This window comes from Brachypodium distachyon, chromosome 1 (genome assembly GCF_000005505.3).
Source record: "Brachypodium distachyon strain Bd21 chromosome 1, Brachypodium_distachyon_v3.0, whole genome shotgun sequence".
In the NCBI taxonomy this organism is placed as follows: Eukaryota; Viridiplantae; Streptophyta; class Magnoliopsida; order Poales; family Poaceae; genus Brachypodium; species Brachypodium distachyon.
In genome coordinates this window covers 25,442,304-25,463,998 of record NC_016131.3, presented here as the reverse complement: position 1 = coordinate 25,463,998, position 21,695 = coordinate 25,442,304, and the positions used below count along the sequence as shown (strand labels likewise).

General features: G+C 44.1%; 3 protein-coding genes across 5 annotated transcripts; 1 reads left to right on the top strand and 2 right to left on the bottom strand.

Moving 5' to 3' along the window:
• Positions 1 to 27: 27 nt before the first annotated feature.
• LOC100845059 lies at positions 28 to 7,722 on the bottom strand. Of its 3 annotated transcripts, none has more exons than XM_003563213.3 (3): positions 7,401 to 7,722; positions 831 to 1,283; positions 28 to 750 (listed from the first exon to the last, which is right to left on the bottom strand). In XM_003563213.3, the coding sequence occupies exons 1-3, from the start codon at positions 7,521 to 7,523 to the stop codon at positions 169 to 171; spliced, it is 1,158 nt and encodes a 385-aa protein (XP_003563261.1). In that variant the 5' UTR covers positions 7,524 to 7,722; the 3' UTR covers positions 28 to 168. The 3 variants fall into 3 exon arrangements, with proteins under 3 accessions (XP_003563261.1, XP_024312952.1, XP_014752516.1); XM_024457184.1 differs by lacking the exon at positions 7,401 to 7,722 and adding an exon at positions 3,078 to 6,118 and having other exon boundaries at positions 30 to 750; XM_014897030.2 differs by having other exon boundaries at positions 624 to 762.
• A 311-nt stretch (positions 7,723 to 8,033) lies between these two features.
• On the bottom strand, positions 8,034 to 13,297 carry LOC100823935 (protein FREE1). The gene is made up of 10 exons (XM_014897029.2): positions 12,434 to 13,297; positions 11,816 to 11,902; positions 11,584 to 11,715; positions 11,354 to 11,497; positions 10,449 to 10,514; positions 10,261 to 10,371; positions 9,257 to 9,346; positions 8,741 to 8,774; positions 8,579 to 8,655; positions 8,034 to 8,474 (listed from the first exon to the last, which is right to left on the bottom strand). Exons 1-10 carry the CDS (start codon positions 13,205 to 13,207, stop codon positions 8,397 to 8,399), a joined length of 1,593 nt encoding a protein of 530 aa, XP_014752515.1. The 5' UTR covers positions 13,208 to 13,297; the 3' UTR covers positions 8,034 to 8,396.
• Positions 13,298 to 18,131: 4,834 nt separating this feature from the next.
• Positions 18,132 to 21,201, top strand: LOC100843849 (ABSCISIC ACID-INSENSITIVE 5-like protein 2). Its single transcript, XM_003563209.4, has 3 exons — positions 18,132 to 18,774; positions 20,293 to 20,370; positions 20,907 to 21,201. The coding sequence occupies exons 1-3, from the start codon at positions 18,466 to 18,468 to the stop codon at positions 20,979 to 20,981; spliced, it is 462 nt and encodes a 153-aa protein (XP_003563257.1). The 5' UTR covers positions 18,132 to 18,465; the 3' UTR covers positions 20,982 to 21,201.
• Positions 21,202 to 21,695: the final 494 nt, after the last annotated feature.

Here is a 21,695-nt window from a genome sequence, read left to right as displayed (position 1 = left end):
TGAAATCACAGCTAGCTAGGAGACAGCAATAACAAGACCAATCATAGTAGACAATAATAATGACAATGAATGTCATTCTTTGTGATGATACAAATGATTGTTTCTACATTTGCTGATCTACCAAACGTCTCTACAATCTTAGAAGAAGCACACTAAAAACATTCATGTCTACAAGAACCAACTTGACTGGAGCACAACAGCCGGTGCACATCTCCTCCCAATCAAGTTGAACACGACACCAGGCTGCAAGGTGGCCTTCTCGCCTACATGTAAATTCAGAAAGCCTTCCAGCTGAATCCGTCCCCGTGCCCCTTCCGAAACTCTCCGCAGGCTCACACCCCAGCCTAGGTCATTTTCTGGTGTATCTGACAGCGTGAAGGCCCAATTCAGTAGCCTCGGGTTCGACTTCTTAACCTCGACCCAAGCCCCAATTCTTGAGTCCTCATCCATCTTTAGTTCCAAATCGATGCACCCTCCAGCAGTTGGTTTGCTTTTTCGAGGAATTAGACACGGCCCATGCCAAGCCGCAGACATAGTCAACTTTATTTCATCACGCATCCGGCATGAAATTTGTCCAAATCCGGTGAAAATGCTACCAACTTCACCTGAGCTTTTCCCAGTTGTTGAAATCAACTCAGCAAGAGAAGCCGCAAAGTTCTGTGACCGCAGTATTAGGCCGGCAGCATGCTTGTGGCGCTTCAGCAGCAAAGGTGGTCGCAGTGTGAAATGGAAACCGGCAAGCCAATGCCCCTGTCAAGAAAACTATTGCCTGATATATTAGCAGGAAAAATGACAATGCACAGGTACAAGTGCATACATGAAGAAATTACCTCTTGTAGGCTTGGATCAGTTGAAAAATCATCACACCTTGCTCCTACTGGTATGGCTGCAGCAGACAAGCAGTCACCCATATTTGCCAGGTACATCACCTTTGACAACACAAGAGGGCTCCCAATGAGATCATTTTCTTGAGATAAGCATCTAGAATCGGTGGTAAGCTCTGCCAAGAGAGAGTCCTTCTTTCGAACAGTGGTCTTGAACGCAAACTGTGAACTGATACCCGAAGTTGCTCCTGAGCTATCTGGTGCCACGTCTTCTTTGCCTTTTAGTGCTAGAGCACCAGAAAAATTGATAAGGCCCTTGACCCGGGTGGTTTCTTCTGCAAATGGACCACTTTTGCTAGTTTTGAACAGTGTGAGCACTCTTTCAACTTTCTCTTGTCTCTCCCTCAGCTGCATTATATCAGAAAATGCTTGTCGCTGCAACCGCTTCAAGATGTCTATCTGAAGTATACAAACAAAAGGATAAAGGCAGAGAGGTCAACACAGCTTGGTTTTCCTGTGATTCAAAAGGCACACCACATCGGACGATGCAAAGCATGCATATGGAAAAGGAATGGAGAAAAAAAGTGTTATGCTTCCTACTAAATACCAACTACACACCCGATCATAATGCTGACAGATTTGTGTTGGAAATATAACCAAGTATTTCATGGAAAAAGCATGTCTCTTGCTGATGTAATTGAGGCATTTCATTTCCCAGATTTATTAGAAACAAGCAGCAAACTGCCTTTCCTGATTATTAATTCTGTAGAGATGCATCATTACAGATCTTCAACCAAATGTGTGCAGGTAACATCCATACATATCTTGACAGAGATCTGTAACACCTGCTGGTTGTTCCACGGTGGCGACTGACAGTGGGACGCTGAAGAGGAATGACAAAGGGAAGCAGAAGATGGGAGAATGAATAACAGGGTGGTGTAGACGTATTTCTGTAAGGCGTAACAAAAGATGGTCATGGCACAGTTATAAGCCACTGTAACCTTCAGGCAGCGTTATGCTAAATCTAATGAGAAACTGAACAAGGTCCAACCTTTGCGTCTCCCTTCTCTGGTTCCTCTGCCTCGCCACAAGGCAGTGCTTACCCACCTCACGTCCGGCGAGAGCCGCGGCCAAGGGGGCATTACATCTGGTATCAGAGGTCCGATCGATCCTCATGTGCACAAGTTGCTCGATTTTCAGATCGAAAACCGTAAGGTTTCTGCTGTTCGGTAGGAACTTGGGACCAACTCGATTTCAGTCGAATTGGTTCCGGGATCTTGTAAATCCGGCAGTGGTTGGCTGGATTTGGCAAGCGCACGCAACGGCGCCCTCGAAGACCGCCGCCCCTTCCGCGCAAACACAAATCGTTCTCGCTGCTATGTCTGAGACACAGACTATACTATCAGACATAGTCCAGCGCCTTGACGCGGTCGCCAAGGAACTCTCCACAATCACCGCGACCGTGGGCTCGCTTGACACCGCGCAAAAGGGGATTCAAACCCAGTTGGATCTCCAGTCACAGGCGCTGGAGCAGCAGGTGGCCTCGCTCACCTCCCTGGAGCAGCGACACCACCATGTCGCCAAGCAGACAACTGAGATGGAGCTCGCCTTGTCGCGTCTGAACTCAGGAAAGCAGACGGTGATGGTTGAAGGTCCCGGCTCAGACCAGGAGCAGGCCCCCCGGGCGGAGCAGCACGTCCACCGACCGTTCGACAGAAGTCCTACATGGCACACGTGGCGACCCCGGCGATCAGCGACGTGCGTCGGACGGCTTTGCGCAGCATGAACGTCCGCGTCGGGTGGACGAGCATGGACCTGGCCGACCCATGTTGCCCAAGATGTCCTTTCCACACTTTGATGGTGACAATCCCCGCGTTTGGCGAGATAAGTGCTATGACTATTTCAAGTTGTACAATGTCCATGAGTCATTGTGGGTGATCTCTGCTACTATGCATATGGATGGTAACGCTGCACTATGGTACCAGGCATACAAATTGCGCCATGCGGTGGGTAATTGGTCACTGTTTATGCTTGCTGTTGAAGAAGCCTTTGGAACAGCTGAGTACAGGGAATCTATGGTGGAGTTATTGGCCTTGAAGCAGCGCGGCAATATTCAAGAATACAAAGCCCAGTTCCAGCAGCTCATGTACAAGGTGTCAGCTCACAATCCTTATTATGACGAGACATTTTTGGTTTCACAATTTATCAAGGGGTTGAAAGCTGATCTCAGGGGTAGCGTGGAGTCTCAAGTACCTGAGTCCTTACATCGGGCCATGTTGCTAGCGAAGGTGCAGCAGGATGTGTTAGCTCGATCCAAACCATGGGGACACCGTCAGACCTACAACAAAGCAGATGGGGCGGGGTTGAAAGTTGATCTACCTCGCCCTGCTAACAAGCCAAATGAACTCTGGAAGGACAGACAGTTAAGGGACTATCGTCGTGCCAATGGACTGTGTTTTAAATGTGGCGAGAAGTACGATCCAACTCATATTTGTGGGAAGAAAATGGCGGAACTGCAAGGGATGCAGGTAGAAGAAACAAGTAACTTTCTCTCTGATGAAATATTGGAAATGCTGGAGGCTGAACATATGAGTTTACCTCTCAATGCTATGTCTGGGGAGGAATCAGCGGATACAGGTCGAGTTCGGGCTTTGGTTGATAACCAGGTGATGCTCCTACTGATTGACTCCGGCAGCAGCCATAGTTTCATCAATGCATCATTTGTGGATAGGACCAAACACAAGGTGCAGCCTATCCCAACATCAACTGTCCGGGTGGCCAATGGGCAATATATACAGTGTGATTCTTGGATTCCTGACATGTCATGGTGGGCAAATGGACATACTTTGACGGCTAACTTCCGGGTGTTGCCCATGGGTGCGTATGACGCGGTCATTGGGATGGATTGGCTTAAAGCACAGAAGCAACCAATGAAGTGCAATTGGGTTGATCAACACCTCACCTTTGAGTATAACGGAAAGGAAATCACTCTTAAAGGTGTGAATTCTCCCTCACAACAAGAAGTGCTTGAGCTGCCACCAAAGCAATTCTTGAAATGGACAAAAGGAAATGATATTTGGGCCATGGCTGTTGTCCAACTAGTGGAGGAGATATCTCACGCTGCGGTGCCAGAACAGGTCACTGAAGTACTGCTAAAATATGACGATGTATTTCAGGAACCAATAACACTTCCACCTATTCGGGAATATGATCATGCCATTACCCTAAAGCCCAATGCAGCACCAGTCAATGCTCGACCCTATCGGTACTCTCCGTTGCATAAGGATGAAATTGAAAAACAAGTAAAGGCAATGCTGGATGCGGGTGTCATTATTCCTAGTATGAGCCCATTTGCATCACCTGTCCTCTTGGTTCAGAAGAAGGATGGCTCGTGGAGATTCTGCGTCGATTATCGACGTCTGAATGACCTCACTATGAAAAATAAGTTTCCCATGCCAGTGATAGATGAGTTGCTTGATGAATTAGTAGGTTCCAAATACTTCTCCAAGCTAGATTTACGAGCAGGATACCATCAAATCAGAATGAAACCAGAGGATGAAGTGAAAACAGCCTTCAAAACTCATCAAGGACATTATCAGTTCAAAGTCATGCCCTTTGGTTTAACAAATGCCCCGGCAACATTTCAGTGTGTGATGAACACCGTCCTTCGTCCATTCTTGCGCCGTTCTGTACTTGTATTCATGGATGACATACTGATCTACAGTCCCTCTCTTGAATCCCATGTGCAGCACATTACTCAAGTTTTGGATGTCCTGCAAGCTAATAAGTTTTATGTGAAGAGCTCCAAGTGCTCGTTTGCTCAACGTAGTTTGGAATACCTCGGTCACATCATTTCTGATTGTGGTGTGGCAACTGACCCTAAGAAAACACAAGCAATGCAAGAATGGCCTCAGCCCACAAATGTCACTGAGTTAAGAGGTTTCATTGGATTGACCGGCTACTACAGGAACTTTGTGCGCAACTATGGAGTCATTGCCAAACCTTTGACCAATATGCTGAAGAAGAAAGCTTTTGTTTGGACACCTGCAGCTACATCAGCATTTGCACAACTGAAGGAAGCCATGATGACAACTCCCGTGCTTGCTCTTCCTGATTACGACAAACAGTTTGTGGTAGAAACAGATGCTTGTCACAATGGAATTGGTGCAGTTTTAATGCAAGAAGGTCACCCCATTGCGTTTCTTAGTAAAGCTTTATGCCCTAAATATCAACAACTCTCAATTTATGAAAAGGAATTTTTGGCTTTGATTTTGGCGGTGGACAAGTGGCGTCAGTATTTGCAACGCAAAGAATTTATTATAAAGACAAACCACCACAGTTTGACTTATTTGGATGCTCAACAGCTAGACTCCACAATGCAACGTAAAGCTATGACCAAATTGATGGGTCTCCAGTTCAAGATCGTGTATCGGAAGGGAGCTGAAAATCTGGCTGCTGATTCTTTGTCCCGTGTTGCACAGCTACTAGCAATGCGCACTGTCTCGACAGTCCAGCCTTCTTGGATTCAGGAGGTTCTCAACTCCTACACGACAGATGCAGCTGCTCAGGAGAAATTGGCTGCATTGGCAGTGAAATCTCCCAATGAAAATGGTTTTACCCTGCATGACGGCCTCATCCGGAAGGGCGGGCGTATCTGGATCGGTTGCAACTCAGCCCTCCAAACTAAGTTAATTGCAGCATTTCACTCGGGGGCAGTTGGGGGTCATTCAGGCATTAAAGCCACGTACCAGCGCGTGAAACGTCTATTTGCATGGCATGGCTTAAAACTGGCAGTGGAAAATCATGTCAAGCAGTGTGCAGTTTGTCAAATGGCCAAACATGAGCATTGTGCTTCCCCTGGATTGCTTCAACCTTTACCTGTTCCATCAAGACCCTGGAAAGACCTCACCATGGACTTCATAGAGGGCTTACCCATGTCTGAAGGGGCCGTGGACAGGTTTTCCAAGTACGCACATTTCGTGCCCCTGAAGCACCCTTTCAATGCTCCCCAGGTTGCCAAAATCTTCATTGATTACATCTTCAAGCTACATGGCATTCCTGGAACTATCACTTCAGATCGCGATAAGATATTCACCAGCTTGTTTTGGCGTGATCTTCACCAGTATGTGGGCACCAAACTTCAGTTTACCACCGCATATCACCCCCAAACAGATGGGCAAAGTGAACGAGTTAACCAATGCTTAGAGATGTTTCTTCGTTGCTATGTGCATGATTCTCCTCGCAAGTGGCGTACCTGGCTTCCCATGGCAGAATTTTGGTATAACACAAATTACCATTCTTCCTTGGGATGTTCTCCCTTCAAAGTCATCTATGGAACGGAGCCTAGCTACGGAACTATGTTGGAGGTCACTGATCCTGGTCCTTCCTCTGTTGCTGAGTTCCTGGCTGATCGCCAAGCTCATTTTGAGCTGATCAAGACTCAGTTGGCTACTGCCCAGAATCACTACAAGATGCAAGCTGATAAGCACCGATCTGACTGCAGTTTTCAAGTGGGAGAAAAGGTGTTGTTGAAACTCCAACCTTATGCACAAACTTCTTTGGTTAACAGGCCCTTTCCCAAGTTGGCATTTAAGTATTCTGGTCCCTATACAGTGCTAGAGAAAATTGACCAAGCAGTGTATCGATTGGAGTTGCCTGACAGCAGCTTGATCCATCCTACCTTTCATGTTTCACAATTGAAGCCATTTACTCCTGATTATACCCCAGTGTACCATCAATTGCCAACAGTGGTTCCATTGGATACTATTTCACCTCATCCTGAAGCTATCTTACAGCGCCGCTTGATTAAGAAGGGCAATGCCGCTGTTCCTCAAGGCTTGATCAAATGGAGTGGACTTGCTGAGGATGCTGCAACCTGGGAAGACTTGCTAGTTTTGCAGCAGCGTTTTCCTGGTTTCCTTGCTTGTGGGCAAGCAAGTGCTCAAGAGGGGAGCAGTGTAACACCTGCTGGTTGTTCCACGGTGGCGACTGACAGTGGGACGCTGAAGAGGAATGACAAAGGGAAGCAGAAGATGGGAGAATGAATAACAGGGTGGTGTAGACGTATTTCTGTAAGGCTTAACAAAAGATGATCATGGCACAGTTATAAGCCACTGTAACCTTCAGGCAACGTTATGCTAAATCTAATGAGAAACTGAACAAGGTCCAACCTTTGCATCTCCCTTCTCTGGTTCCTCTGCCTCACCACAAGGCAGTGCTTACCCACCTCACGTCCGGCGAGCGCCGCGGCCAAGGGGGCATTACAAGATCTTCATGGCCAGTCATTTCTAACAAAAGCACTAGAATTGCAGGTTATATCTATTGTAGCTTTACGCACCATTGGTGCCGCCAACTGCATCTGAAGAAGTCACTTCAGTGCCACAGCAATTCAGCTCGGTAGCTCTAAGCACACGAAATGATCGTTTTAATCGTGATGACGAGTCCATCCACAGAAATGAAACACGGCATTGTTCCCCCTCCCGCAAACCCTCGTAACTCGTAAAGATTAAAGGCGCAGGGCCGCCAGGGCAGTGGTGGTGAGATGAGATGAGAAATGGTGGTCTGGCTAAGGCTTACCGGGTTGGGCCCAGGATGCGGCGGCGGTGGAGGGGGAGGGCGGCGGAAGGAGAGGAAGAAGCGCTTGGCGGAGTCGGCGGCGCCGGTGGCCCGATCCACCGCGCACGACCACGCCGCCTCCATCCCCTCTACCTGGGCGGCGTACACGGTCGATGTCGACCGCGTCTCCGCTGTGCTGCCTGCGCGAGTGCGCTGCGGCCTTCTTCCTCCCTTGCCACCGTGGGTCGCCGGCGGCCGTCGAGCCTTGCAGGTGCGGGAGCCGCCGGGGTTGGGGAAGACCGGAGAAGCTTCGTTCGCTACTTTTGTCTTTCGGCTGCTTTTGCTGCTCTTCGCGAACCTTACCGCTTTGGTTGCGAGCCACAAGTGGGCCCCGGGCTTCTGGGCCGAGATACGAGTGGGCTGGGCTGAGGGTCGAATTTCCAGCAGACAAAAATAATTGCATTTTACTCGTAATCTGATTCGTTTTGGCCAATTTTTCCACTGATGATTTATGCTGACATGCTGGCCAAAAGTTCGAAAAAGCTACAATGTCACAGGAGTACTTATAGGCAGATCCAACAATACCATTTCCACGTACGTATGACAAATCCCCTGATGATTTGTGATGAGTAAACAAAAGGAACGGACCAAACAAGAAGGAAAAAAACAGACTGCAACTGTAATGCATTAAGTTTTTACATACATCACATGGCACTTGAAGCTACACCGATTTTGTGATGAGTAAACAAAACTACAAAACGAAAAAGGATTCAAACAAAAACCAGACGGAAGTTACAGGGTAAAACACCTCTTATTCATCTCTCTTCCTTGCTTCTGAATATAACTGTACTAAATAATAGTAGTATTAGCTTTGGGATCCCATATACATAGACCAAAGGTATACATACATAGATAGATCAAAGGGCACCATGTCGATGACGGCTGCCTGAAGCAACAGCCTCCATGAGTGCAATATTTCTTGGTAGAACAAAGTAGAACTCTGTGCAATGCCGACTTTCAACGAGAGCTGATGAGGAAAGGGTGCTGACAGACACCGCATTCTATAGTCTCTGAACCCGAAGATGGGACCTGGACCTGTATCAAAAGTTTAATTAACTCGCGTGCTACAACCGTGTTTGGATGTTGATGCTGAGCATACAGAAAAATTCATCATGGAAAGGAGTGTGACAGTGATGGACCTGGAGATGCACTGTGCAGATGGGGCATGCAACCTCTCGCATCCGCTTGCCGGAAGATCCATCTGATGGTCTTGAGGCTGTCAAGGAACCAAGACAATTATAAACACAACAGTGAAGACTGGAGATGTATCTGACATGGATCATGTGTACAAGGACACGAACCTGAAGATGATTTCTTATTTATGTCCATTGCTTCCTGCATCAAACCACAGATTGTCCTGTGTCAGCATATTTATTTCAAATGCAAAACATGTGCAAGGTAATATGTGGTGCACTGTGTTTTGCCAATTTTTTCTAGACCCTTTGCTAAAAAATATAAAAGAAATACAAGCAGAAAGGTTGTACATACAAAAGAAGAATACGAGAGAAGAAAAAAGAGAAAGGTGAAGAAAGAAAATTAATCCAACTAGCGGGTGATATCTGCTTACATTTATCTATTTGTCACTGTCCTAGAAAATTTTGCGTTACAGACTACAGTTATTCCGTACAATTGACACACATGCACCGTCCACAGGGTGCAGAATTCTCCAGTTTAGTGTAGTTCTTATTCCCCAGGACATTACATGTGCTTAACGAGACTGGATAGTCCGGTAACCAGTCAATCCTCTTACGGAAATGAAGACCAGTCTTAGGGTACGCTAGCTGACTAAAAACAAAATATGGAGCCAAAATGCACACCTGAAGTTTTTTGGCAAGATCCTCATGGCTATGGACAATAGGTCGATTTGCAGCTTCCTTTGCACTGTTCAGTCTTCGAGAAACTTCAGTCTATCAGAATAGAAAAATATATGACATCAATATCACTCATTGAGAACTGCCCCTCCAATTTGTGCATCAAATAAAATTTTGTTCCCAAGTTATAATATCCCCCTTTATCAATGACATTATAGAAATGGAGTAAGAGAACATAATTAAAAAATGTTTTAATAACCTCTCATGGCTCCAGCATGAGCTTCTTCACAGAAGGAAATGGGACTAGCAATATCAACATGACAACACTGAACATCACTGCTCGCATTAAAAGTTGGTAGCTGCTTTTGCCTTTTGCCCTTAAACGTAATACCCCGTGAAGAAAATGTGGGTTCATTTGCTGAATTGAAACTTTAGAATGTCATCAACCATACTTTTCAAGGCCAGAAAAGGCACCAACATCAAACCAGTACAGTAACAAGAAGCATGCCATAGCTTTTGAGAAAATTAAGATGTCTTTCCAACTACATATGTTTGATATTTAATGAACCCACAAGTCAATGAACCCACAAGTCAAACAGCTAGTAGCTACTCCCTCCGTTCCTTAAAGATTGGCATATTAGCTTTCATTAAGACAAGTCTTTGTCCACAAATTACTATGGCAAGGTGTGGTTTATATGACATGAAATTAGTATCGCTAGACTCGTTATCAAAAGTACTTCATGATACTTGTGGTTTCATGTCATATAAACCACACTATAACATAGTAATTTGTGGTCAAAGCCTTGTCCTAATGAAAGCTAATATGCCAATCTTTAAGGAATGGAAGGAGTATTTAATATCTTGGCCTGAAAGCTTACATAGTCTAGGAACACGTTTTTACTTTATTGAGAGGTTTTCTTTCAGCTTCTAACCACTTTAGAACACCAAAGGTCTCGATAACATAAATCACAACCAGGACTGCAATATAAGAGAAAGAAAGAAGCACTAACCATGCATCTGTCGCAAACTCGGACTGGTTGAGAATCGGCATCTGAAGTTAGAGGAGTCCTTCCCTGGGTGCACTTATCGCAGAAAATGTCACCGCAGTTTCGACAGTGATGCTGCATATACAGGCTCACAACATTAATTAATGCATCCCCAGTCTGCATCATCAACACGCAATAGCAAAGTGTTCTACCCTGCGGTTGAAGGCACTGAAATCTCCTGCACATGCTGTGCATTTATTGACAGCTTCATCTGGGACCTAACAGAAAGCAGAAAACGAGATAATAACACTGGAGAAAAAAGAACCAAACAGAACAGGAAAAGAAAATGGAAGTACACCCAGAGGTATGTAACCATGTTGATGGAGTAGCGAACAATTAATTTTTTTTAAAAGTGTAGCTAACAATTTTACTACAATAATGGGGCAGAAAATAAAGAAGTATAATAAGAATTGCATGCCACGTAGAGTCCACTAAAGTTTGCAACCCGAAGATAAGTCAATTACCGTGCAAAGAAAAGCCACAAACCAACTGAACAGTGACAGAAGCCTTTCCGTGAGATTAGAAAAAAAGTGAAAAGTTATATGTAATCATGAACCATAAAAACCAATTGCGAATACATGAACTAGAACTAATGTGCTCTCTTAATAATTCATAAGACATGATCTTGTTAATAACATCACAGAACATACATTATGGGGCAAGCCAAGTGAGTATAAATTAAATATGAACTGTAAACTTTCTTCAAAATTGCTTTTGAGCATTTCTGATTACATGGTGTCATTTTTTATGTTTTTTTGCAACAATAGAATGTTTTTTAAATGAAGCAGAACATCAAATAAACAGTTAGTAACACAAACTACACAATTTTATGCACAAATCATGGTAAGAGCTTCATGCATGGTTGAGTACAAGCGAGATGACAAGATAAACATATTTTCTTTTGCATGAGTCTGCCTAAGCAACTGACGAATAGGCAATATTTGAATCAGAAAACATGCTGTTGTCTCAAGTGTGTTTAACATTGCAAAGCAGGTGATAAATCAAATACAACTTGCAAGGATGCCTCATTTCAAATGGTGGCAGAGAAAGAACTTACCCAGTGGTCTTTCTCCTCATTTATGGGCTTCATTAAGTTCCTCCAATCAAGGAAATTCTTTCTTTTATCTTGCTGTTCTGAAGGAATGGCAGCATCAGCAATTGCTTTGCTTCTCGACATGCTGCTTCCACCCATCTCCTTGAACTGTAGTCCAAAGAATCTAATTATCAACCTTTGACAAACAACTAACTGAAGGATGAACAAAATGTATCATTTATGCAAATGCTAACCTGCACAGTCGCAGCTGTCACAGTGTCCAGAATGGTGTTGGTTGTATAGCTGTTTGACTTCAGCCTTATTCTTCTTGCTTCAAGATCAACTGAACTCTTCGACCAAAAGGCAAATATAGAAGAATCTAGTACCTAGATACAGAAGGTACAAGGTTTGTAAAATAGATCACAAAAAAAGGAACAGAAAAATATAGAAGTTTTGCACCAACATGCAACAAGAACAGTTACTTACATCCCATCTAGTTACAGTTTCAAGGGGATATATCCGCAGTGTCCTACTAGTGTTGGGATCAAGCATCCGAATCCCATCCAAACCAACCTGCATGAGGTACAACCGGATAAGTAATGATTATCGATTGATTACACATTGATGCATAGAATGCAACAGTATAACAACCCTACTATATCTATACTTCAGTATTTAATGAAGTCAGATCATTAATCAACAAATGTCCATCCCATAATTCATACCATGCATAGCTACAAAATAAACAACCCTACTTAGCCTTTGTTCGATACTACATGCCACAATTGTTCAACAGTGCCATCCGAAAACTATCTAAAAATGGCATGATTGCTTCAGTCCCTGCAAACAGTTCTGCAAAAGGCAGGTCCATAACAAAGCTCCTTACGCCAATTTGGTAAGATTAAATGCTCCAACCATTTCCGTCAAGCATAGTTCGTTAGTTAGCGAGTTCATCTGGTGCACATTATTTACCCATGCTGCACATTCAGCTACATTCAATACAAGCTCTAAAGAACCGATGCCACACAAAAGCGCATTCGTACTGACAGCAACCGAGCTCCGCAGCCTAAATAAGCTTTGTCGTGGCAATGTAGAATGAACTACCTGGCACAGCACATCCATGGGGCTACCGCCCCCCTCGGGCAGCAGCTTCACCCGGAACTTCTGCACGCCGCCTCTAACATCCTCCGACGTCTCTGCCTTGGGCACAGCCCTCACCACCTTCGGGCTCGCCGCACCCCCACCACCACCACCCCTCTCCTTCCCCTGACTAATCGACCTCCCGTAATCATCAAACAGCGCCGAGCCCGAGCCGGACCTCGGCGCCGTGCCCCTCGCCCCATACGGCTCCGGCGCATCACCGCCGCGGTACGCGTACGCGCCGTCGTCGGACCACCCGCCCGCCACGGCCGCGCTAGAAGGCGGCGGCGCGGGGTACAGCTGGTCCTGCTGCATCCCGTACCCGGGGAGGCCGGATCCGTAGCCGCCGCCGCCGTAGCTGCCGGCCCGATCCAACGAGGGGTAAGGCGAGGGGGACGGGTTGTGCGGAGATGGGAGCGGAGGCGGCTCGTAGGGGTAGTACGGCTGCGGGGCCGGGGGCGCCGCGGGGGGTGGCGCGTAGTGGTGGGGAAGGTGATCGGCGGGTGGGGGTGGCGCGTAGTGGGGAAGATGATCGGCGGGCGGGGTCGGCGCCGGGGGGTAGGAGGGGTACGCGGCGGGGTCGGCGAAGTTGGTGGGGTAGGGGGAGTAGGGGGGCGCGGAGGCGGAGGCGGTTGGGTGGTGGTAGGTGGGCGGCGGCTGTGGCGCGGAGGTCGGGGCGGGGTATGGCGGGTAGTAGGAGGAGGAGTAGTCGCCGGCTCCGGCGCCGGCGGGATGCATCTCCGGCGGATCGGGGAGCGAGGTTGTCGACGACGGGGGGTGGAAGGAAGCAGCAGACGGAAGGAGACGAAGACCGGCCGGGGTGTGGTGAGAGTGTGGACAGTGGGGCCGGTGGCGCTCTTTTGCGGTAAGGACCTTGGCGTCCGGTGCTATTTCTGGATAAGGCCTTATTCGGCTTCCTTCGGTTTGTGCTGTTGTTTTATGGGGGATTTGGGCTGTTTTAAAAACAAATTGGGCCAGCGAAAGTTGCAGCCCACTGTTTTGGCCCATTTTGGCTGTTTTTTAGAAGAAAAAAAAAGAATTAGACAAGGGGAAGGATGTAGCCCACTCTTTTGGACCGTCTGGGTTGATTTTTATTCTCACGCCTTTTCGTGTTGTGACGGGGCCGTGTCGTGTCAGGCCCCAGGCCATCATTTATCATGTCTTGCCCGTGCCGGCACATGGGTTTGCCCGCCCAGGTTGAGGGCCTCGTGTCTGGCCTGGCCCTAAATGGCCCGGGTTGTGTTTCGGGCCGGGCTTTTTTCAGGTACATCAGGCCGGCAAAAATAACTCGGCTTGATGGCCAGCATTAGGGAGCAGCAGTTAATTCTGATTTTTTTATTTCGCATATATTGTTTTGATATGTTCGAAGTGTGTACAAAAGATGTTGCATGCAAAGTTTGACACTGCGACGGCCGGATAAATGCGGTTTGACTTACACTGAATCAGATCGCCGGAAGCATACGAGATTTGACCGACGCCTAGATATTCCCAAGAAATAAAATGGCAAGCCTCGGGAACCACGTCCCTCGATCGAGAACCTGCACCGGATAAGCGTTGATAAGGTATTTGGGCAGTGCCTCCACACGACTTCTCGTTAGGCTACTCACAGCGGAGGTTAACATAAAGACACGTTACTAGTCTATGTTACTGTATATGTCAATAGCGAGAGTAACTTAATTTGTGGTAACATATAAGGCGAAGTATCCGGTGAAAACACTCATTCAGTGCAAACCGTACAAACTTCATAAAAATCATGTTTAAAAGTTTCAAAAAAATTCTACAAAAATACCATATGTTGGGAGTGTGATGTTCTACAAACCTGCAAAATTTCAAGTTCAGAATCAAAAGCATTTGGAAGGAATTAAAAAGAGAAATTTACGATCAATAGTGTCAAACACTCAAAGATCACTATTCATGCAGAATTTGTTTTTTTCGCTGTTACCAAATGAAATTGAGTTTGGACTTGAAATTTTACACATATTTCTAGCATCACTTTTCTAACATATGTGATTTTTTTGAGAATTTTTTGAACTTTTTTTGGTGGAGTTTTCACGGTTTGCACCGAACGAGGGTTTTCACCTGATATTTCACCAACATATAAACCTCATTAGTTGTCTCATAGATTCATTCTATCTTGGAAAGTGTGATGTGATGATAACATATCTAGTTATCACATTCCTCTCTTTCTTCATTAATTATCACGTCATATCACCAAAATGCTTAGTTGACACCTATGTTACTAACTAAATTACTTGCACTACGAGTAATCTAACCATCACACTAATTTCGACTACGTCATCTTCGTCACCATGGACGATAACAACACAAGCTAAGTGCTCCAACAACCTTCGCAAGTCTCTATAGCATCCTACTCTGAGGCCTTCTTGAAGCAATACCCATCCTTCTGGAGATTTGTTATATATTCATGCGGATGGGGTTAATATGTTAGATTATTGCTTGCAAATATATCACACTTCTAGCTAGCTTGCTTGCGTCGATAAGATTCGTTATAGCATAGCACACATGTTATGTAGTGCTTCCTCCATCCGGCTATACCAGGCGTGAATAGTGTGTTTTCACTAGTACCATGAAAAGCTCTTACTCTTTTATTGATTGGATCATTTTTACATGCATGTCTTTTTCATTAGATGGCTTCACTATGTGCCTGATATTTGTGGACTACTAGCAAAAAGAATAACGCCTCATAAAAGCGAACATAGCTAGGGAGTATGAGATAAAATTTTTAGATTAATCCATTTCAGAAAACGATATTATTCTGGACAGATGTTACTTGTAAAATGCTTCTTATATATTTTATGTTACTCCGCCGACCACTACATTTGTATGTAATTGTAAGACGTGATGCATGCTTGCACACCGACTTCTCAAAAAACAAAATCATTTGCTGATGCAATCCTTAGCTAGCTACTTCACAAATTGCAAACAAATTATTCATTAACAAACACATCCAACCAATAATACTCAAGAAAAACTATCTGTCAGATGTCAAATTCAGTAAAGATCCATCCAGTTGCAAGTCAATGCTACCACCAACTCGAAGCTTCGGACCGTCGACGAGAGGCCGGCCGTCGGGTGACAGTTCTGACGGCGACCATGCACCGTCCAGATATATACGGGTACGTGGAACAGTCGCCTTTTCGCTGGAACTAGTGGTCAAGTTGCACCACTGGCAACGAGAGATCAAGAAAAGAGAAGATCAGACTTGTTTATATATATGAGTAAAATACACCGATAGTTCATGAACTCGACAAAAATGAACACTTTAGTTCACGAATTCGGAAATAGCACAATTAAACCCCTAAACTGGGACTACTGTGTCACTTTAGTCAAAAAACGGTTTGGTGAGGCTTAAACAGGCCACGTGGCTGCCACGTTAGCTTCGGCCAAGACCGTGGGCTGCTACTCAATTTTCTCTGATTTTTTTTTGCTAAATCACCATGCCCGAGCCGCCCGCGAGGGGCAAGCGGCCGTGCCCAGACGAGGATCATGGGGCCCTGAGAACCACGCCGTTGTCGCCGCCGCCTCGCCTAAGGTTGTTATCAAGTCCACAACGCTCAATTTTGACGAGAGGACGCCGGTGAAGGGGTCGCCGAAGCCGACGTGGCAGCCACGTGGCGTTTTCAAGCCTCGCCGAACCGTTTTTGTACTAAAGTGACACAGTAGTTCCAGTTTAGAGGTTTAAATGTGTGTTTTCTGAGTTCGTGGTCCATTGATTAATTAACGGTTAAGATCATCCATCCATCCATCTTAATTTAAGCCAGTGTGCATGTGTTCTACAGCTGAGCGATGATGTATATATATACCGTGTCTACCTGGATGTTTTGTCATCGTCCATTACTGGGTGCTCGCTAGCTACTCCTGTTTGAGTTTTTTTAAGTATCGGCAATTAACTTAATTAAGGTCGGCATATGTATACAAACATATCTAGCTTGCCGATCGATTCAGAAAATAAATAATGCAGCTGGAGAGAGATGAAGCGGGCCAGAAGTCAAAAGAGCAAGTTTTGTTAATGTGATCTCTTTGTTAATTCAGGCGAGATGACATTTGCATATATCTAGTTGCTCTGAAAATGACGTTAATTGATTTGACACATCAATGGATCGAACGTGTGTGTTGATCTCACTTTTAGTTTTTGTCGTCATGGCTAAATATATTGCTAGCCCCATGCTTTGGCAAGAATTAGCATTATCATTAGTTGTTTAATTAGTTGGTTAAAAACTTCATGGCACAATGTTGCACAATGAGACCGAAAAAAGTGCAGATATTACAGCACAAAAGCAGAAATGAATGATAAAAGAGATAAATAGTATAGTGTAGAATATAGTGCATGCAGAGATGCAGGTCACAACAACCACACTCTGTTAAGTATCTCTCCGTATTTGTTCAAGTATGAATGTATCTATACTTAAAAAACGTTTAGAAACATGCAATATTTCGGGATAGATATTTAGACAGCAACTTTTGTCTCAAGTTGTTAGCGGCTGACTCGATCATTTTACAGAGAACGATATGATGCTACAACTAATATATACGTACGGCTGCATGCATGTGTAAATGATGTATCAATTAATAGTTTTACAGTATGAACTCATCAAACGCATCGATCTAGCTAGCTAGTTCACAGAATCTATAACCACATCTCCAACCTGATCACGCACTCAGCAAAAAATCTCATCACCAATTGGGTTAAGCCAACTGCCCTCTCCAAATCGATCTACAACCACGTCTCTTTCTCGAAACCATTGTTTAAGGACAATTAAGAAATTAATTGCACATTTAGATGGAGATAGTTTCCTAAATCCTAATTGTGTATGTCCAGAGACTTAGCTAAGCATACAGGCACTCGACAGCACAGCTTCATCAGCTATACATATAATCCTAGCTACTACGTACTAGTACACTACCGAGTATACCATACGTACGGAAAATACTTCCAATATACTTATATACAATACTCCCTTTTTTTATATAAGACGTCTTGGCAGGTCAATTTGCCTTCTTGTAAAAAGGAATCTGACAACCGGGTTGTAGCGATATAACAACCGGGTTTCTAATATCCAGGAGCTTCTTGAACGTGAGACCTGGAATTTCGTGTGTCAAAATCTCTAGGGAGCAAAATCTTGTTTCCCATACTCTTGCTAATGTTGCTCGTACGGAGGATAGAACTGTTTGCTGGCTAGCTAGGGGAAAAGCCAGATTTTACTGTACAAGCCTTATGTAACGATTGTAACCAGACCTTGAATGAATGAAGTGTTTATTTCCCTGCAAAAAAAAGGTATAGTATCTATATACTCCTATCTATATATTTACTCTATTCGTTTCTTAATGTCTATACGTGTGTGTGTGGGGGGGGGGGGGGGTGGGGGGGTGTTGTTCTAAGTCAAATCTTGCTAAATTTGATCGAGTTTGTGGACATATGAAAACACTGAACAGATGCAATATGATAATATATTTGATAGTGATACTAGTTTGATTATTGTATATATTGATATTTTTTCTACAAACTCGATCGAAGTTGACAAAGTTGAACTTAGAACAAATCCAAATGTACAAACATTAACTCAAAATAGAAGGGAGTATATGTGTCTATCTATCATCCATAAAAAAGGATCATCCATCAGTCAGTGTATCTCTTTCTCTTACAGTACACCCAATCTAGCTAGCTAGCTAGCTATATAGTGCGCGGTGCTATCCTGTCCCTGCTTAAAAGATGAAAGCTAGCAGCAGGAATGTATATGATATCTCTCACAGCAAAAGATAAATAGACAGACATGCTTGTAGATAGCTCTCAAACACTTTTGGCTTATAGCTTAGCTTAATCTGCACTCACACAAGAGAGAGGTTCGCTAGCTAGCTCCTCCTGGCCAGTAACTAACTTAAAGTGGCCAGCTGCACCACACTAATAAGCAGAGTGCCGTTTGATCTAGCATTCTAGCTAGCTCGAACAGTGTATCATCGTCTAAGCTAAGCAAGCCATGGCGAGCTTCGGAGGGCAGTACGTGGGGACGGGGGCGTGGATGAGGGAGCCGGAGAGCCCGCAGCTGAGCCTGATGAGCGGCTGCAGCTCGCTCTTCTCCATCTCGGTGCTGCGGGACGGCGACGACCTCGGCGGCGGCGTGCGGTCGCTCCCCGCCACGCCGGTGTCGCTGGCGGGGTTCGTCGGCGCCGGAGACGAAGTGGAGATGATGGATCATCTGCGGCAGGGAAGCGGCGACGAGGACCGGAGGACCGTCCGGATGATGCGCAACCGGGAGTCCGCGCTACGATCCAGAGCAAGGAAGAGGGTACGTTCTAGCTTGGCATGCACTTTCGCCTAATAATTAAACTTGTTGCAGAGATTAAATTAGACCGAGGTCCATATATCTTTCTGATCAGTTGGTGAGTCGATCATCGGAAAATGAAACTTCTTTGAGAAAAATTCTTGTATGATCGAGAATGAAGTATTCATTCTATACATGCCAGATCATGAATTAGTATTTGCATCCAATCCCCGAAAAAGCCCCCATGAATCTTACCTAGGAAAATATTGTGGAGGCTTCTTTAATTTCACAAGAATATATGCATGCACTAAGTGTATTGAATGAACATTCGTATTATCTTTTTCGAAAAGGGGAGGTATTGCGCTCTAGGCTATGCATCAATCGGTGCACACAAGACGCAACCATATATTATTAGTATGCTTCATGTCATTACAATCACATTATCTGAAGAAGAAGACATATATTTTCCGGTAATTCGAATTTAATTACAAGTTAAAGTCTAGATCTTCAAGATGAATGTCTTAAAGCTCCAAGTGAACGATCGAAAGTTAATTTGGACTCAAATTAAGTTCCACTAGTAATTAATTGCAGACCACTGATTTCAACTCTTACGTTGAAAAGCTCACTTAATTTCCTGATCATTAGGAAGTTTGAAATTATTTCGAATTCGTATCTAAGGTCGAAAACTACTTTCACTGCTTCGAAAAAGAAACAGTGTTAAAACAGATAAAATCATAAAAGATAAGTATCTTCGATGAAACTCCTAACTAGCAAGTGACCGAGTTTGGTCAATGTGCTGAAAGCATCCGATCGAAAAGACAAATGGAATAATAATGTGGTATATATATCTTGCATCATGCATGAGTTCTTGCCAATAACTAATTTGGTCAACTTGGATAAAAATATGCATGTATCGTCAAGGATTAGTGGTCACTGTCACCTAATACACTCAGCTAGCTAGCTAATAATGTAGGCACTAGAAAATTAATCTCAAAATTAACTTAATCCAAGTCTAGCTAGAGCCAACAGAAACACCAAAAGGAACGATCCATACATATGTATCTTTCCCGGACAAAGACGGCTAGCTAGCTGCGGCATGGAAGTTTCTGATCAGCTGGGCATAGCAGACATTATTAGCACATAAATAATAGCTGGAGAAATAAAATAATTTAAGTAATGGTAATTGTTCTGTTCAGATTACATATATCTAACTACTTCAAATTCATTGCGCAGAAAGTAAGTAGTTTGAAGAGTAGCGTTTAGCAACAAGCGTGGTGGTTCGGTGATACAAGTGCCCCCCACAAACTGTGTTTTTTTATTATTAAATTTACTCTAATTTGAAATTCAAATGAACTACTGCATGCCTATGTATGAAATTCCTCATAATTAGTTACTCTTTGCCCGTTGACTGAAGTGGTACTACAGAACACCTTAAATCATTCAATCAAAAGGCACATTTGTTTTGCAGCAGAAACTCTGCAAGAACTGCTGGAGTTGCAGTAAAAAAAAGTACTGAAATTAGGAGAAACTTGTTTGCTGCAGGCATATGTGGAGGAACTCGAGAAGGAGGTTCGCCGTCTGGTGGATGACAACCTCAAACTGAAGAAGCAGTGCAAAGAGGTAATACCGCGGTATATACCCGCCAAAAGTACCAATTTTTGGAAAAAATAATAATTGGGTTTTTAATTTTTTGAAATTCTCCACCGAAGTTGACCATAACTTTTGTATTTCCTGTGTTTTAGATTCCTGTAGTAATCCACAGAACATGATATCCAATTCTTGCAAATTTTTATTCCTGTGTTTTTCCTATCTTGCATTCCAACACTAGTTAATTAAATGTTATCATTCAGAGAAAGAAAACGGCATACTAGACTCTTTTGGATAGAGCAAGTTTACATGGGCTATTTCAGGCTGGTCTCAAATTATAGTCAAATCGGAAATCTTGGCTTGGTAGGCAAAAAATATGAGGCCCACGGAAATGTAAAACCCTGTCTCTAACTCCCGCTCTCTGCTTAAACATGCATATAAAGTTTTTTTTTTTGCAAACTCTGCAACATCTTGGATTCAAATTATCAAATATATGCTTCTTTGGCAACAAATTTGCCTTATTTTTCTCATCTGATGACACTGACATACTCTAATCCATGGATCGACAGCTGAAGCAGGAGGTGGCAGCACTGGTCCTTCCCAGCAAGAGCTCGCTGCGACGAACGTCCTCGACTCAGTTCTGAAGCTTCGTCGAAGAAGAATGCCAGTAGAACAGAAAAAAAGAAGTGTATTATTTCGGCCCTGCAGAATTAGGATCAGCTGATTCGACTTGCATATGAATGTGTACATTTATCTACGTACAGGGTGTGTAATGATATCGATCTTTTAGATATATATTGCCTGTCTCCGCAAAGATCGAGAACAGATTTTCAGGAATTAAGCTCTATTGTTCAGCTCAAACCACATCTCTTGCTGCAGCATGCATGCCCTCTATTTCAGTAGTAGTACTATTTTTATTGTTAATTATCACCATGGTTTTAATTACTTTACGAAATATCTGTATTTATGGCACCCTTAGCGCAGAGATCATCTGAACCGTGCGGAAGGAGGAAACGGGGCTGGCTGGACACCCTAGCCGGACACAGCTTGGGTGAAGTTACTTCGTGTGATTTTTTCTTTTTTGGATAAACTTCATGTGATTTTGGGTGGCTCACATGTGGACCAACTTATTGTGAGATCGACATGTCAGCCACTTAAGTCAAATCACGTAACTTCTCTGAATACTTCATTGGGTAGTCAAAACCTTTGGCGCAAACACCATTATTTATTTGGACACAATGACACAAACATATGGTGCCTTTCATTAAATTAGCATAAAAAAATGCTGGATTGAAAATTCAGCTTTGTGGACCATGCATGATTTGCCCCCAAGGAAATTAAAGGGAGAATTAAGATAC